Raw genomic sequence first — 15,139 nt, 5'->3', positions numbered from 1 at the left:
TTCTCAGGGCAACCCTCATTACCTCGTAACAGAGGGAGGGAGGGAATAGCACAGAGTTCTCAACTGGGCAGATCCAGCCCTTGCACCTTCTTGCCCCCAGTTTTCCCTCTTTTCAACCTCATAAAATCAGGTTTATTTGCTTTTCCTGCTTTCCCTTTATGTTCACTTTGCATTGATGGGGGGCTGCAAGGTAATGGCTTGGATTTCCTCCCAAGCTTTCCCTGGTGTGTTCTGGGGGAGTTGGAAGCGACTTGGGCCCATCCTTTTAGTGTGAGAAGATCCTCCATCTTTCAAATGGGTTGTTGTCATAGAGTAAAGGGATTGGAAAGGGACTCTTAAGAGGAGAGGCCTCAGCTAAGTGGAAGAAAGAAAAGCTGCTGAATTTAGATTGTCTTTATCACCTAACTTTATTCTTTCATTTAGTCTTTTCACTGGAAAAGCCCAGACAAACTTAATTCTCCATTTTGTGTAACCTGCCTTCTGTCTTTCAGATGACTGGGAGCTGGCCAGCTCCTTGAGGGCCAGTCTGGATCCTGTCATTCTTTGTTTTTGTAGGCCCAATGCCTGGTACACAGTAGGTTACCTAGTAAGTATTTGTTGATCTGTAACCCCAGCCCCATTTAAAAGACACACAACTGGAACAACCTTAAAAATATAAGATTCAGTGCTTTATTGATTGCTTTTTGTGGTGAATCAAAATGGGGCTTTGGAAATAAAGTTAATTTAAGGAAAATATTTGTTGATTTATAAGACACCGCCACCCCCATTTAAAAATGACACTAAGTGGATAGAGCATCAGCCCTGAAGTCAGGAGGACCTGATTTAAATCCAACCTCAGACACTTAACACTCCTTGGCTGTGTGACCCTGGGCAAGTCACTTAACCCCCACTGACCCAGCGCCCCCCCCCATTTAAAAATGACACATAATGGGAACAACCTTAAAAATAAGATTCAAGGTGCTATTATTGCTTTTCATGGTGAATCAAAATGGGCTTTGGAAATAGTTAATGACATTATTTGTTGTCCTATAAGACACCCCCATTTAAAAATGACACACAACTGGAACAACCTTAAAAATAAGATTCAATGCTTTATTGCTCTTTGTGGTGAATCAAAATAGGCTTTGGAAATAAAGTTAATTTAATGAAAATAGGAATATATGCACCACCAACAAAAAAAACAACTGCATTTAATTTAATCAGAGAAACACTTCATTACATACAATCAATCACCATATAGATCCCTTTCCTCTCCCTCCTCTTCCTCCCTCCACCACTGCCCAGATGCAAAGACATTATTGGAGCTCCCCCCTTGCCCTTTGGTCACAGTTCCCTGCGACCCCATCAGAAGCACGAGCCCACCTGACAGCCCCGACTGCTGTTGTCCAGGCTGGGGACTCTGGCACTGGGCTGCAGAACCGAAATGGATCTTCAGAAAGGACGGCCTCCCTTTGTTTTGTCAGGAAGAATTAAAATAAAAAATCTGAGGGGCCTCCTTCACTCTGGCCTTGAAGAGGATGGCTCGTTTAACAAATTGGGGGAGCACTTTAACAAACAGCTAATTCAAAGCAAGATACTTGGGTGAATACATGGAAAAGAGAAAGTTTCCCATTGGTCTCTTCTACAATTGGCACCACTAAGAGTATTGCTAAACTTTGGCCTGGCAGGCACTGGCTATTAAAGCAGAGGTGAGAGGTTTGCCTCTATTTGCTAATGGTTGATATGGCTTCTTTAATAAGAATTCAGAAAAAAAAAAAAGACAAGAATGCCAATGAGACTCCTTATTGGGGAGTCCCATACAGTGCAAACGTGGGTGGTCACCTCTGGGGTTGCTCCCGTGCGAGGGTGGCAGGCTGGACCAAAGGAGTTTGGGGGGGCCAGCAGGCATTGGGGGCTGGGATGTCCAGAGGCACTTGTGGGGCAGAAGGCTGGGGGTGGGGAGAGGATCCAGCGGAACCAGGGTAAATGGGGAAAGAATCCCCACCCCCAATCATCCAAGCTCCCAGGGTCCGGTGACTTGGTCCTGTTCCCAGATGCAGTATCCTCCTCCCTCAGCACTCCCTTAGGGTGGCATCTGAGAGCCCCCCCCCAGGGGAATGACGGCAGGTTTGTCCCCCCCCCAGGGAGCAATCACCTCTGGGCTCGGCTGTTCCAGAAAACACGACTCTTGGGAGCCTTGGAGGGCCGGCCCGCCTGCTTGGGTCTGAGCGGCCGCGCTTGTAGCTGGGCACGGGATGCCCGACGGTGGCATTTCTCCGGGACAGCCTCTCTCTGCCTGTTTGTATTATCAGGCTTTGTGCAGCATGAAGGGTGGGAGTCCTGGCCTGGCCAGCAGTGCCCGGATCTGTCGCTAATCTCGAATTATTAATGAATTACTTATTAATCTCTCCCCTCTCCATAATCCCCTGATGCCACTTCCCTCCTACCCCATTCAGACATTCCCAAATAAGCCCCAAGCCCAATTAGATGCATTAAAAACAAGCTCCCAGCCCCGTCCTTCTGCCCCCCAGCTCCCGCCTCTCCTCAGGACTGACCACAAGGGTTCCTCAGGAAAGCCGAGGGGGAACCCTGGCTCTAGAAAAGGGCTGAGAGGTTCCGCGGGGAGTAAGGAGAATGGTTCTTAGCAAGGCCTCTGGGGGAGGCAGCCCCCGGCCACAAGCTCCAAGGGCCCGGGCTGCAAAGCGCAGAATCTCCGGAGTGGCCGCGCGCCGGGCTGGTGGCCTCCGAACAATGGCGCGGGCTCCTGGAGTGAGAGGCCAAGCTCCCGGTAGCTACGGCTCTCCCCTCGAGCCTCGGTCCGGGCGCCATCTCCCAGGTGGAGAGTCCTGCCCCCGGCCTGTCGGCCGGGACGGGAGGGTCAGGCCCAGCCAGGTGGGCAGCCTTGGGTTCCAAGGCTGCGCTGGGGGAGGGGCGGCATCCTCCTCCCCGCCCTTTTCTAGGTTAGAAATCACCACCTGTCCCCGTGCAAGGGCAGCTTTCCCCTCCTCCCCCTCCCCCAGCTCTTTGGTTTCTCCAGCGGGGGTGACCGAAGCTTGGGAAGGGGGAAGTTGGGGACAAAGGAGAGGCAGGAGAGGAGAAGTTCCCTCTCAGGAGCACTCGTGGGCTGTGGGGAGGAGGACGGAGGGGGAGGGAAGAGGAAGTGCGGTCCTAGAGCGCTCCCCCTCCCCGAAAGCCCCCTCAGAGCTAATTTCTAGTCAGGTAGCCTGAGCTACATTAGCAGGCGGTTCAGCAGATTAGATTGGACTCTATTATGCTTAGCAAGGACAAAAAGCTTCCTGGGAGTCTGCTCCCTAACTTGCAGGCTGGCCGAGGCGCGCGGGGGGTGGGGCGCCCCGCCGCTCCCCTCCCCCTCCCGGTCCGGATCTCCCCGGGCTGCCGCTAGTTAGTTCCCCGGCACGCTGAGGGTGAAGCCCGAGCGGCTCTTGGTGAAGTCGGGCTCGGGCTGGTTGATGCGCGTTTCCACGGAGACGGTGCACTTCTTGCCGTGTAAGCTGCACTGCACCGGGTTGTTGACGGTGACTTGTAAATGGCGCTTCTCGCTGAAAGAACAAACAAGGACAACAAATGAGCCCCGGACTCGGCCTGGGAGCGGGTTTCAGGGTCCCCTCCCGGCTCCACCTCACGAGCCCCGCAGGTTCCCGCCCCGCCGGGAAGGGGGAGGGGCACAGACTGCCCTGCGGGACTGAGGGAGGCAGGTGGGCTCCCAGCAGGCCTTGGGAGCGCTCCCGGGACCCGGGGGGAGGGGGAGCAGGCGGCGAGGTCAGCCTCCGGGCCGCAGTCTCCAGGGGGTCGGGGGCAGAAAGCCCCGTCTGGCCGGCAGTGAGGCTCTAGGAGACGGCCGAGGCTCACCCGGCTGTGCGGTGGCCTGGAAAACGCCCCGGCCGGCTGAGGGAGCGGGAGGCCGCCGAGGCTCTTCTGGCTGAGGCGCACACATGGGCTCCCATCTGACGGGGACGCAGCGGGGGAGGGGGGGAGGGGGGCCGAGCCCGTGGGGATCCAGATGGCTTCTCTCCTGGGGGAGGGGGGCATGCAGGGATGGCTCCTGCCGCGCGCCCTCACAGAGCGCGCTCGGGCCTTCTTTAGCCAAATCATCCTGTCCCTTCCACCTACTCCCAGTTGCGGCCGCTCTGCGGACAGAACCAGCCGCGCCCCCTTCTCGGGTCTTCTCTGACCCAGGGCACGGGGCTGGGCCCGCCGCGGGGACCACTGACACCGGGCGGCGGTGGGGGCTGAGGGCCCGCTCTGCTCCCGGCCTAAGGGCTGGGGAAGGCGCCTCCTCATCCCCGCAGAACAGCCGAGCGGGAGCCTCACAGGCCCTGGGGATGCCAGTCACCATGTTCCCTCAGGCGCGCGCCCTCAGCCCCGAGATGCCCCGTGACACTGGAGGGGGAAGCGCTGAGGAGGGGGCCCTCTCTGCCTCGGTCATCCTCCTCCTCCCGGGCTCCCCGCCACTGAATGCACTTAAGAAGCTTTGGGAAAAGACAAAGAAACTTGTCAAAATGGGCCCAGATCTAATGTCGCATTTAGCTTTTAGTACGGTGGAGGGAGCCGCCAAGATGGGCCGGGGGCCCAGGGGCCCACGGGTGTCAGGAACGCGGGTGCGGGGCTTGGTGGGACTTTATGCAGCATAGACCCTTCTTGTGTGAGAGAGAAGGCCTGGGGGTCGCGACCCACGCAGCTGGAGAGTCTGAGGCTGTGTTTGAACTCGGGTCCTCCTGTGACTCAGTGCTCGCGCTCAACCCGCTCGGTATGGGACACTAAGCTACCGCTCTAATGTCTGTATTTGTAGATTTTCGGTGTGATGTGTGTGTGTGTGAGAGAGAGACAGAGACAGAGAGAAAGAGAGAGACAGAGAAAGAGAGAGACAGAGACAGAGAGAAAGGAGAGACAGATCCAAGCCAGGTCTTCCTCTGGGTGTCACCTGGATTCCCAGAACTGCCCGACAGGGCGCAGAGCTTTGTACCAAGGTACCAGTGAATCACAGCTCTGGGGAGCCCGGGTTTTAGCTGGAGTCAGGGACTCATCAGTCTCCACTTTCTATCAGTTGGGAGACACAGAACCTCTCAGCAGAAAGCTAATTTCAATCATAGAACCTTAGAGGAAGAAGGGACTTCAGGGAACTTGGAATCCGCCCTGTATCTGAACAAGAATCCTTTCCACAATATCAACCAACGCATCAATAAGCATTACGAAGCACCTAAAGTAGGACAGACACAGGCAGAGCACCAGGGCCAAAAGGGCAAAGACGGAAACAATCCCTATTACGGCGGGCTTCCGTTTTAATCGAATTATCTTGGGTCTCGCCCCACCTTTGCTTGCAGAACTCTGCCATGACGGGAGCCTCCCACCTCCTAAAGCTCTAAATATTAGTCTTTCCTTTTGTGCAATGTGCCATCTGCCACTTCTGCCCATTCTTGCTTCTAGCGCCACAGTGAATGCGTAGAATCGTTTTTCCCACGTGACATCTGCGCCCTCATGGTTCCTTGAAGACTGCTTTTAGCGGGGCTAAACAGTCCTGATGCTTTCCGTTGATCATCTGAGGCCATCCTCTTACCAGCCCAAGCCATCCCTCTTCTGTACGTTCCCCCCCTTGTCAAGTCCTTCCTAACACATGGTGCCCAGAATTGAGCAACGTGCTCCAATTGTGGTCAGATTAGGGCAGCGTGCACTTTCTTCATCCTAAACACTTTTTTGGGGGGAGCTCAGTAATCAGGCCTCAAGTATGGTCTCAGACAGTCATTATCTGAATAACTCTGGGTGTGAAAAAATCTTTTTCTTCTTTTTTTTTTTTGTTTAAAAACATTTTTGAAAATTAAATTTTATTTTCCTTGAAAATAGATCCAGGACAGATAATTTAAAAATTACCGGTCTATTTTCCTTAATTAGTGAAAATCGATCTTCTTTCCTTTCCTGTTCCCCACTGAAAAAGAAATAAGAACAAAACTCTTATAACAGATATGGATCATTGAGAAAAACAAATTTCTGGGCAAGTCATTTAACCACTGCCTGCCTCAGTTTCCTCATCTGTAAAATGTGGATAATAATATCTTCCTCCCAGTGAACACTGAATAATATTTGTAAAATTCTTTGTAAACTTTTGCTATATAAATGCTAGCTGTGACTATCATTATTAAGGCAGCCCTACTATTACTAATTATTACTGTTACCAACTATTATTTTATTATTGTTGTTAATGTTTGTATAGCACTTTAAGGCTGGCAAAACAGATCATTTCATTTGATCATTTAAAACAGGCTAATCCTGAGGACCCATACCAGGTGAGCTGCTGGGCTGGTGTCCTTGGTACCCACCATGGTGGATACAGCGGTTACAAATTAGACTCAGTGTCTGCCCTCATCAGGCTTCCGGTCCAGTAGCTTTCAATTTCAGTCTAGGTCAACTTGACCATTGTGATGGAGAGTTTGGGTCTGAAATCATCAGTGGCCACTTCTGCCGTCACAAAGGGCTGACCGGCCAGGGAGCTCTCCCGGTGAGTGGAAGGCCCTGCAAAGGGCAGCAGCTGTCCACGTCCTCCCCTACTGTTCCATTGGGACTCACTGAGATCAAAGGGACCGGAAGGTGACCGACTCCCCAAACCTGGATCCGGTTTTCTCTCAGCGCTCCATGGGCGCGCTGATCAACTGGGAGGGTGAGAGAAGCCTGGGAACCGCAGGGTGCGTTCTTCTCCCTCGCTGTGCGTGCCGTGGGGGCAGAGGCCAGGCCATAAAAAGACATGTGGTTCTCACATTGATGGGATGCCAGGTATTTAATCCCGAATGGGTTCTTGCTTCAGTCAGCTGCAGCTGAAATCTTGGCTTAGGGAGTTATTTTTAGCCAAGCCAGGCCACAAAAATAGCAAAGCCCATCAAAGGCAGTGACTCAGGCATTTTTCCATTAGAGCTTGGAACGGGGGCCACCTGCCTCTAGACAGGTAGCCTCGGGAGGGCTCTAGCCTCCCCCGCTCAGCCATCAGCTGCCAAGCCAGCCATTGGCACAGGCCCTCATGCCCCGCCAACCTGGTCTCCTGGGTCCGAGTCCAGGAAGGCAATGGTCATTCTACAACGTAGTTCATTTGCACCTGGGTTTTCCCAGCTTTAATTCAGGGCAATCACTTCCTTCACGATGCTCCTCAAGGCTCACATTTTTAAAGAATTTCACTTCAGCTTTTATGAATATGACATCATCCTGGAATCCTAGATGGAGAGCTGGAAGGGCCCTCTGAGGTCACCTGATCCAACCTTCTCATTTTACGGAGGAAACAGGTCAGAAAAGCAGTCATGTCCATAATCACACGGGTAGGAAGTGTCTAATGGAGGCTAGAATCCGGGCCCCTAATTCTGAATCTGGTCTCCTCCAGTGAAGCTGGGGTCAATGGCTTATATATTACTTGGAAAGAACCATGATTTCATAATTATGATCATCAGCATCCTTTCCATCCAGCTCTGGTATTGTCACAACTGACCAATTTGCTTTTCCTCCCTCTCCACCTAATTTTTTGTGTCGTAGTCATAGCTATGTCTTAGAAAGATGAATCTAGTTGTGTGGGAAATGGACTAGAGCGGGGAGAGGCTGGAAGCAGAAAAAACAATTAGGAGGCTGTTGCAGTAGTCCAAAGGAGAGGTGATGAGAGCCTGTACCAGTAGCAATGTAAAGAAGAGGATGTCATAATTATATATTTTAATGATCAGCATCCTTTCCATCCAGCCCTGCTATAAGGGATTGTCACAACTGGCCAGTTTGCTTGGGTTGGTGAAAGATCTGTAGGTGGATTGGCTATGGCGGTGAGGGAGAGGAAAGAGTTGTTAATGATGATGGCTAGCACATATGTGCCTACTAAGTGCTAAACACCTGGTTTGGCCCGTCTGCCAAGATGGTTTCCTGGGTGTGACCGCAGTTTCTTGAAGCCCCAAGTGAAAGTTGGATGAAGCAACGAGAAGATTATGTGATGATCCACTGCAATGGATGGGGCTCTTTTCAACAATGAGGTGATTCAGGGCAATTCCAACAGACTTGGGGTGGAAGGAGCCAAACTGTCTTTGCATGTATTTTGAAAAATAAAAAGTTATTATTAACAAAATAAATTAATAAATAAAATTAAAGGTGGACACCAGAGGTGAATGAACAGCTTTTTGGCAGGGAGGACCAGTGCTTTGGGGTGAGGGTTTGCTAAAGCTTTCCAGGGCTGCTCATCCAGTTAGGAGAAGGATTAATTATTCAACAAAAGAGATTGAGACCGAGGGTGAGGAAATATTTGCTCTGTTCCACAGCTGCCCTCGAGGAGCGGCCCAACATCCTGTTGGATGTTTGCCCTTTTTGGTTCCATGTTCTGGAGGATCTGGAAGCAGGTCATTTTTTAAACAGAGTCTCAGAACAGGTTAACTGTGAATGTGAAGTCTTCTGCCTCGGCTGCTTCACGCCACAGGCATCTCAAACATGTCAGGCCACTTGTCATCCTCATAACCTGGATCCTTCGATCACAGGACACTCGCCCAGCAGTTTGCTTTCCACAGGCCTGCCCAATTATGCTTCACCCAGAGAGACTTCGCTGCCAGCTTAAACATGGGAAACTGATGCGAGCGTCCAACTGGCAAATAGGGAACGGGGGTGGTAAGGCCAAAAGCTTCGCTGAGCAGAAGACTGGACAGTGAGATCACAGGGGACGGATGAGTCCATCTTCTGGATTTATCGCCTTTTGCTGAGTGGATTTACCAGGCAAGATCCCTGGGGAGGATTTCTGGGCCCCCTGATGCCGACCTGAGGAAGCCTGCTCTGCCCTGCCTGGACCCTCACAAAGTGGGAAGAGAGGGGACAGTTCTTAAACCATAGAAAACTTACCCTAGAAACGGGAGCCCTGTCACTTCCCCAACTGTAAGGTGGGGAGAGGGGTGCAGCAGGCACAAAGGAAGCCTTCGGCTCCTAGAACTCTACAGGACAGATCTGCAAAGGTTTCCTTCCTGAGGGCGTTCCCACACCATCCTCCCAGCTTATCAATAGGAGGCAAAAAGTTTGCTTGGCTGGGACTGAGAAGAAGGGCAAGTTAGGTGCTTCCTCTCCTTAAACCATTCAAAATGACATGAAGGAGTTACTTGTGTCTCTTTTGGGGGACTGGACAGAAGCAGAGGCTGGTCAGCAGGCAGGAAATGGCCACCCCAGGGAAGGGAGACTTCAGGTCCCTGTCCCTCCAGTTTCCTCATAATAACATCCACCAGGTGTTTCTTTAGAGCTTTTTGATGGGGAAAAAAAAAAGGATTTAGGGGATTTGGGGGAGAGGCATGTTTCTCAGCTCAGAGAGACAGAGACAGAGAGATAAGAGAGAGAGGGAGAGAGAGATGGAGACACAGAGATAGAGGCACAGACAGAGATGGAGCTGGGGGAGAGAAAAAAGGAAGAGAAAAAGGAGGAAGTAGGAAGCAGAAAGGAAGAAGAAAAGAGATGGAGAGGGGAGAGAGAAGGAGAAGGACCATGGTTTGCTTTACTAACTTGGAAAAGCAAGTGACAGTTACTGGGGTCTGGTTGGTGAGTGTATGTTTGTGTATGTGTGTGTTCCCTCATTTTTACTTGTTCCTACTAACTTCAAGAACCTACTCCAAACCGTGGTGGCCAGCCGCTGCCTTTGTCCGGTTCCCTGCCCCTTCTTTTTGGATGGACACCTTTGCTCCATGTTTGACAGGATTCCAAGGGTCAACCCTGAATTTCTTTACACTTTCATATAATGTGTTGAGCCTAAACCTGTTTCAACACTTGTGGTGTGTCTGCATGTGATACAGCAGAGAAGGGGAAGTGCTGGGGTGTGTGTGGAAATGGCTCTAAGATAAGGAGCTGCAGGACCTCAGGCACTGGCTTCTCCCTAGGTGGGGAGTCTGAAGTGGTCAGAAGTTCAGTAGAATGGAGCCTGTGGCTCTGCACCCCAGCCCCAGAGCAAACAGGAGCCTCACAGACCCTAACCCAAGGCTTCCTGGAATTTCTAGATGACATGGACTCCTTTGGGAGCAGCCTGCAGAACCACGGAGGCCCTTCTTGGAATCATGTTCTTAAAAGTAAAAAATAAAATACACAAGATTACCAAGGAAACCCATGATATTGAAATGAAGTCATCAAAATCCCTTCCCCTCACCGGATCATCAATCTCAGGGTTAAGAATCCTTGATCTAGACCAACCTGTACACGAACAGGAATCTCTTTAAATAGCAGGTTTTCAAAGTGTGGCTTGGGGATTCCTGGGATTTCCCAGGATCCTTTCAGGAGCTCATTAGAGTCAGATTTATTTTCATAATAACACATCTTAATTTTTAATACAGTAAGTATTGATGGATTTAACCTATAAAAGCAGAAGCAAGGTTCCCTGCATTTTCTCTGGCTGTCCCCATGTCTGGAATGCTCTCCCTCCTGTGCTGAACTTCCTGGTTAAACAGTCTCAGCTAAAATCTCATCTTTCTATTGGAAGCCTTTCCTAATCCTTTTTAATTCTAATGCGATTTCCTATTTATTTTGGATAAAGCTGGCATTGTATATGCTTGTTTGCATGTTGTCTCCTGGTTAGGTTGAAAGGCAGGGACTGACTTTTGCTTTTTTTGTATCTCCAGAACTTAGCACAAAGCCTGGCTTATAGACGCTCTTATTCTTTTTTTTAATTAAAGCTTTTTATTTTTCAAAACACATATATGGATAGTCTTCAACATTAACCCTTTCAAAACCTTGTGTTCCAGTTTTTTCCCCCTTCCCCAATCCCCTCCCCTAGATGGCAAGTAGTCCAATATATGTTAAACATGGTAGAAATGTATGTTAAATCCAACAGATGTATACATATGTATACATTTCTCTTGCTGCACAAGAAAAATCAAATCAAATCAGACAAAAATGAGAAAGAAAATAAAATGCCAGCAAACAACAACACAAAGAGTGAGAATGCTGTGTTGTGAGCCACACTCGGTTCCTACACTCCCCTCTCTGGGTGTAGATGCCTCTCTTCACAAGATCATTGGAACTGGTCTGAATGTAGACAGCTCTTAATAAATGTTTATCCATTTTATTATTAACATTATTCAAGTGCTTATTAATGATGTTTATAATGGTGATTGGTTAAAAGTGTTTTTATTATTATTCAAATGTCTATTAATAATGTTTATAATAAATGTCGATTGATTAGAGTCCTGATGATGAGGTCCTGGGTTACCAGGAGGTTGGCAGAGAAAGCCTGAAGAACAAGAAAGAAGAAAGGCTGAAGAAGAATAAAGTCTGAAAAGAATATGATACTCCCTGAGGCAAGCAAGGAAGGACACTGATGGGGATCAGCTCAGCCTTATAGTCCCACCCCCGTGGAGGTCTTGGGTAACCCCACCTTACTGTTCCCAATCAGAAAGCCAAGTATGTCAAATCCCCAAGGTTAAATTTCCCCTATAAATCTGTCTGTAGCCCACATCATCTTTGCTGAATACTTTGCTGTAGCATTTTGCCTCACGGTATCTCTTGTAGGTATCTAAACTCCTCTATGGATTCAGCCTGCCAGTCAATGGCATATTTTCAACTCATGGAGTATTTCCTTTTTCCTGGCTAATTGTGAATTCCACTAGGAGACTTGTCTTTTCCATTGTTAATTGTTAAATACTCTCCCAGATCTATTTCATATTTACCATCCCTGGTGTCTCTTTACTATGTCTCTTCATTGGGATCTTATCCTAAATAAAGGTCCCTTTTGGCAAAGAGAAGGGTCATTATGAATTTGTCCCATGTTTATTTTGAATAAGGGATTGTTGCTACCCTGACCTCATCTCTGAGACCAACAATTTTAAGAACCTTTGGACTCCAACATCCTAGACCAGTGGCCACCTAGCCTTGCCTTGAAGACCTCTAGGTATTACTTCTCAGAGCAGCTCTTTCCACTGTTGGAGTTGGAATTTCCCCTCCAATTATTAAGCAGAAAATAGCTTGATGTGCTTCTCCCCTCTCCATTGTTCTTAGTTTTTCCTGCAGGGGCCAAGTAAAGGAAACCTAAGCCCCTTTTCACAAGATGGCCTTTCCTGTTCCCTGAAGACTTCTCTTTGACTTAATATTCCTAGTGGTTCCCATTGCTTTTAGTATAATATTTCCGAAGGCCTGTGGGCTTTGCTCCTCTAAAACTGCTCCTGGGTAAGTCCCATGAGCATATCATGTCCTCTCTTCTTGGGATACACAACAACTTGTCCGTGTCCCTTCTAAAATGTGGTGTCCAGACCTACATGATATTAGCAAGATGGGTCAAGGGTCAAGGTTGGAAATTCATTAAAATCCCTTATTCTGATCATTCTGCCCTTGTCACAGTAGCTGAAGATTCCATCCGTCTTTGGGATGCCATTTTTAAGTTCTCAACCCTGCAGCATCTCTCCAGCTCCCTGAGATTTATCAGAAGTCACATTCTGAATAGAGTTCAGGAATCAAGTGGCAAAGATCTTTGGAGATCCCGGCATGCAATTACTGAGGCTTGGTAACAAATTTCAGCTGGTAACTAAGGTGCTCTCTCATCCTCTTCCGAATTAATCTCGGGTGCCAATTTCCTATTAATCGTTTGATTATAGTTCCTAATAGAGATCATTTTTCTTGTTAGACCAAACTGAAGCTGCTTTTCTTTCTCTTTATCGTCCCTTTTTTTGCTTTTTTTCTCTCCCTAATGTAGTAGAAACAGACAAACCCTTATACCTGTGTTCCCTCCTCCCTTAGCATACTTCACAAATGTCACTTCATTCGGGCTTTGCCCTTCCTGAGGGTCACACGGAGGGACGTCTCACCCTTCTTGAGACATTTGTAGTTGTCTGCCAAGCAAAAGGCAAAACTACTTTTTGTTTACCAAATCAAAATTTCTGTTGTCCCTTTTACTGAAAGACTAGAGAATATATTTTCTTCATGTTTTCTCAAACTCCAGTACATCCCGAGTCTTCCTTGGGAAACAGCCCACACAAAAACTCGGCAGTTCCTTTGCTCTGCTGGTGCCTCCAAATTTGAGCTAATATTCTCACTGACAATATTAAATAATAATAATAAAAACTCTTTAGTTTGCCTCACTTTCCTCATCTGTAACATGGGGATCCTGACAACACCCACTTCCCAGGGTTGTTATGAGATCAAATGCAATAACAAATGTGAAATGTTTAATATAGTGCCAACGCCCAGAATAAGTGCAATATAAATATTAACTATTATACTTATTATTGGCTCTTGCTTAGGGTCAAATGAAAATCAGACCTGCTTAAATGCATTAGAGAAAAGATATAAAGAAACTCTAATAAACTCAATTTCCTTCCTTCCTTAAGTCTTCCTTCCTCCTCCTCCTCTCTCTCCTTTCCTCCTTCCTTCCCTGCCTCTCTCCTTCCATCCCCCCCCCTCTCTCGCTCTCTCTTTTTCATTTCATTTCATTCTCCTTTTCATTTCCTCCTCCTCCCTTTTCCCTTTTCCTCTTTCTCTTTCTTTCTGGGCATTTCCCATAAACTCTGCCTTAAGGTGAGACACTGCAAGTGAGTCAGGAAAGGCACTGATTGGCAAGTCTGGGAGGGGCCGATGCAAATCTCTTTGACTGGTGAACGTTGGGGGAATCCAGGGGGCTTTTCTGTTTGTTACAAGATGAGTACAGTGTTTTTTCCTGTTCAGCCACAGCTGTTGCTGTGAAATGCCCAACCTGGCACCAAATACAGGCAGGTGCTTAAATACTTTTGGAAACGATGACGCTAGTGAACACATTTCCTTATAAACCCTGGATTTATAAAGATAATCTAGAAGCTTTTCTCCCCCTCTCCCCCCATGACGATGTCAGTGAGAGGAAATCTACTCTTTGTTGTCCCCCCCAATGACAAAGAGCTCTTGATATTGACTTCTGCCCACTTCTGTATCCCACTTCCTTTTAAAAAGTGCACCAAAAGGCCCCGATGCTGATGTCAAACCACAGAGAGCATCTCTTTCAACACCCGGCCTGAAGGAAGTCTATTTTGGTATTTTCTCAGCATCAGTGAGAATGTTTTTAAACTGTTAAATTTTGAAACCAAAACTCCAGAGCTCACACAATTTTGAGTGATGGCTTTGCATCACCTGGTCCCCAGGAGCTCTTAAAAGTCTGATCTGCTAAAGGGGAGTAGAAAAGAAACTTTTTATTCAGAAAAGGAAAGTTCCGATCCTCCTCAGCCCTGGAAGGGAGGAGGGAAGAGGAAGTGTATCTCATGTTTCCTGACCCTTAGCACATCCTGAGTCTTCAATAGTAAACATCCTTGGTCCAGATGACATATATTGGTAATGGGCCGAATGCTCCCTAAAGAACTGACTGGAGAAATGAGAGGATCTTCTCCAAAGGGGGGTCAGCATGAGCTGGAACAATGAGTAGAGACCAAGGTCCCAAAATAGAAATAAGGCTATGCCTGAAAGAGACCAGGAAATTGGGACATACTGTACAGCTTTCCATATAAGGTGGAGTTCACTTTATACAATGAGTGCTTGTGAAAAGTTGTGTACAACAGAATCAGGTTCCAGGAAACCCATCATTTTAAGAAGCGTATTGTGAACCAGAATCCTTCTGTAGGATAAATAATCACTCTAATTTACTACCTTATTTTACAAAAATTAACTTTCACTGGATTTTGCTCAAAATCAAGGTAAGCCCATGTGCTATGTGTCCTTAAATGTTGGACAGAGATGGGCTCTGGGCTTATGAACCAGAATCCTTCTGTAGGGAAATAATCACTCTAATTTATTACCTTATTTATAAAAGTTAACTTTTAAAATCAAGGTAAGCCCATGTCCTATGTAGTCCTTAAATGTTGGACAGGGATGGACCTGGGCTTGTGATTTTCTTGATTTAGACCTTAGACTATGGAGAATTCTGGAGTGAGGAAATTCCCTTTACCAATTTGAAATGGTGCTTTCATTGCAACTCATGCTCTTAAAAAATTACCCAGAGCTCCGAAGTGACTTGCCCAGTTCCCCACAGCCAGTAGCTAAGGCAGGCAGGAGTTTCTTCAGAATGTCTAATTTGAAGAATGTCTAATTCTGTCTGACAGGGTCTAGACCTCTGATTTCATTGGCGTGGGTAACTCTCAGGAGAGAAATCCTCACCCCTGACAATGGGAATCGGTTCTATGTTTGCAATTTATGGTAAGAGTTGAGCAGATCAGTTATATATTAA

The 15,139-nt window shown here is 47.9% G+C and overlaps 1 protein-coding gene across 1 annotated transcript in view; it reads right to left on the bottom strand.

The window, feature by feature from the left end:
- Positions 1-1,078: 1,078 nt before the first annotated feature.
- MYO1D (myosin ID) overlaps positions 1,079-15,139 on the bottom strand; it is a 372,129-nt gene continuing 358,068 nt past the window's right edge. Inside the window, exon 22 of the mRNA XM_074263605.1 lies at positions 1,079-3,539. Coding sequence (XP_074119706.1) covers positions 3,383-3,539 — 157 coding nt within the window. The 3' untranslated portion in view covers positions 1,079-3,382. The remainder of the gene's footprint in view (positions 3,540-15,139) is intronic.

The sequence above is a fragment of the Sminthopsis crassicaudata genome, chromosome 4 (genome assembly GCF_048593235.1).
Source record: "Sminthopsis crassicaudata isolate SCR6 chromosome 4, ASM4859323v1, whole genome shotgun sequence".
Classification (NCBI taxonomy): domain Eukaryota; kingdom Metazoa; phylum Chordata; class Mammalia; order Dasyuromorphia; family Dasyuridae; genus Sminthopsis; species Sminthopsis crassicaudata.
Note: the sequence above shows the minus strand (reverse complement) of the source record. Positions and strands in the feature narration are given on the sequence as shown.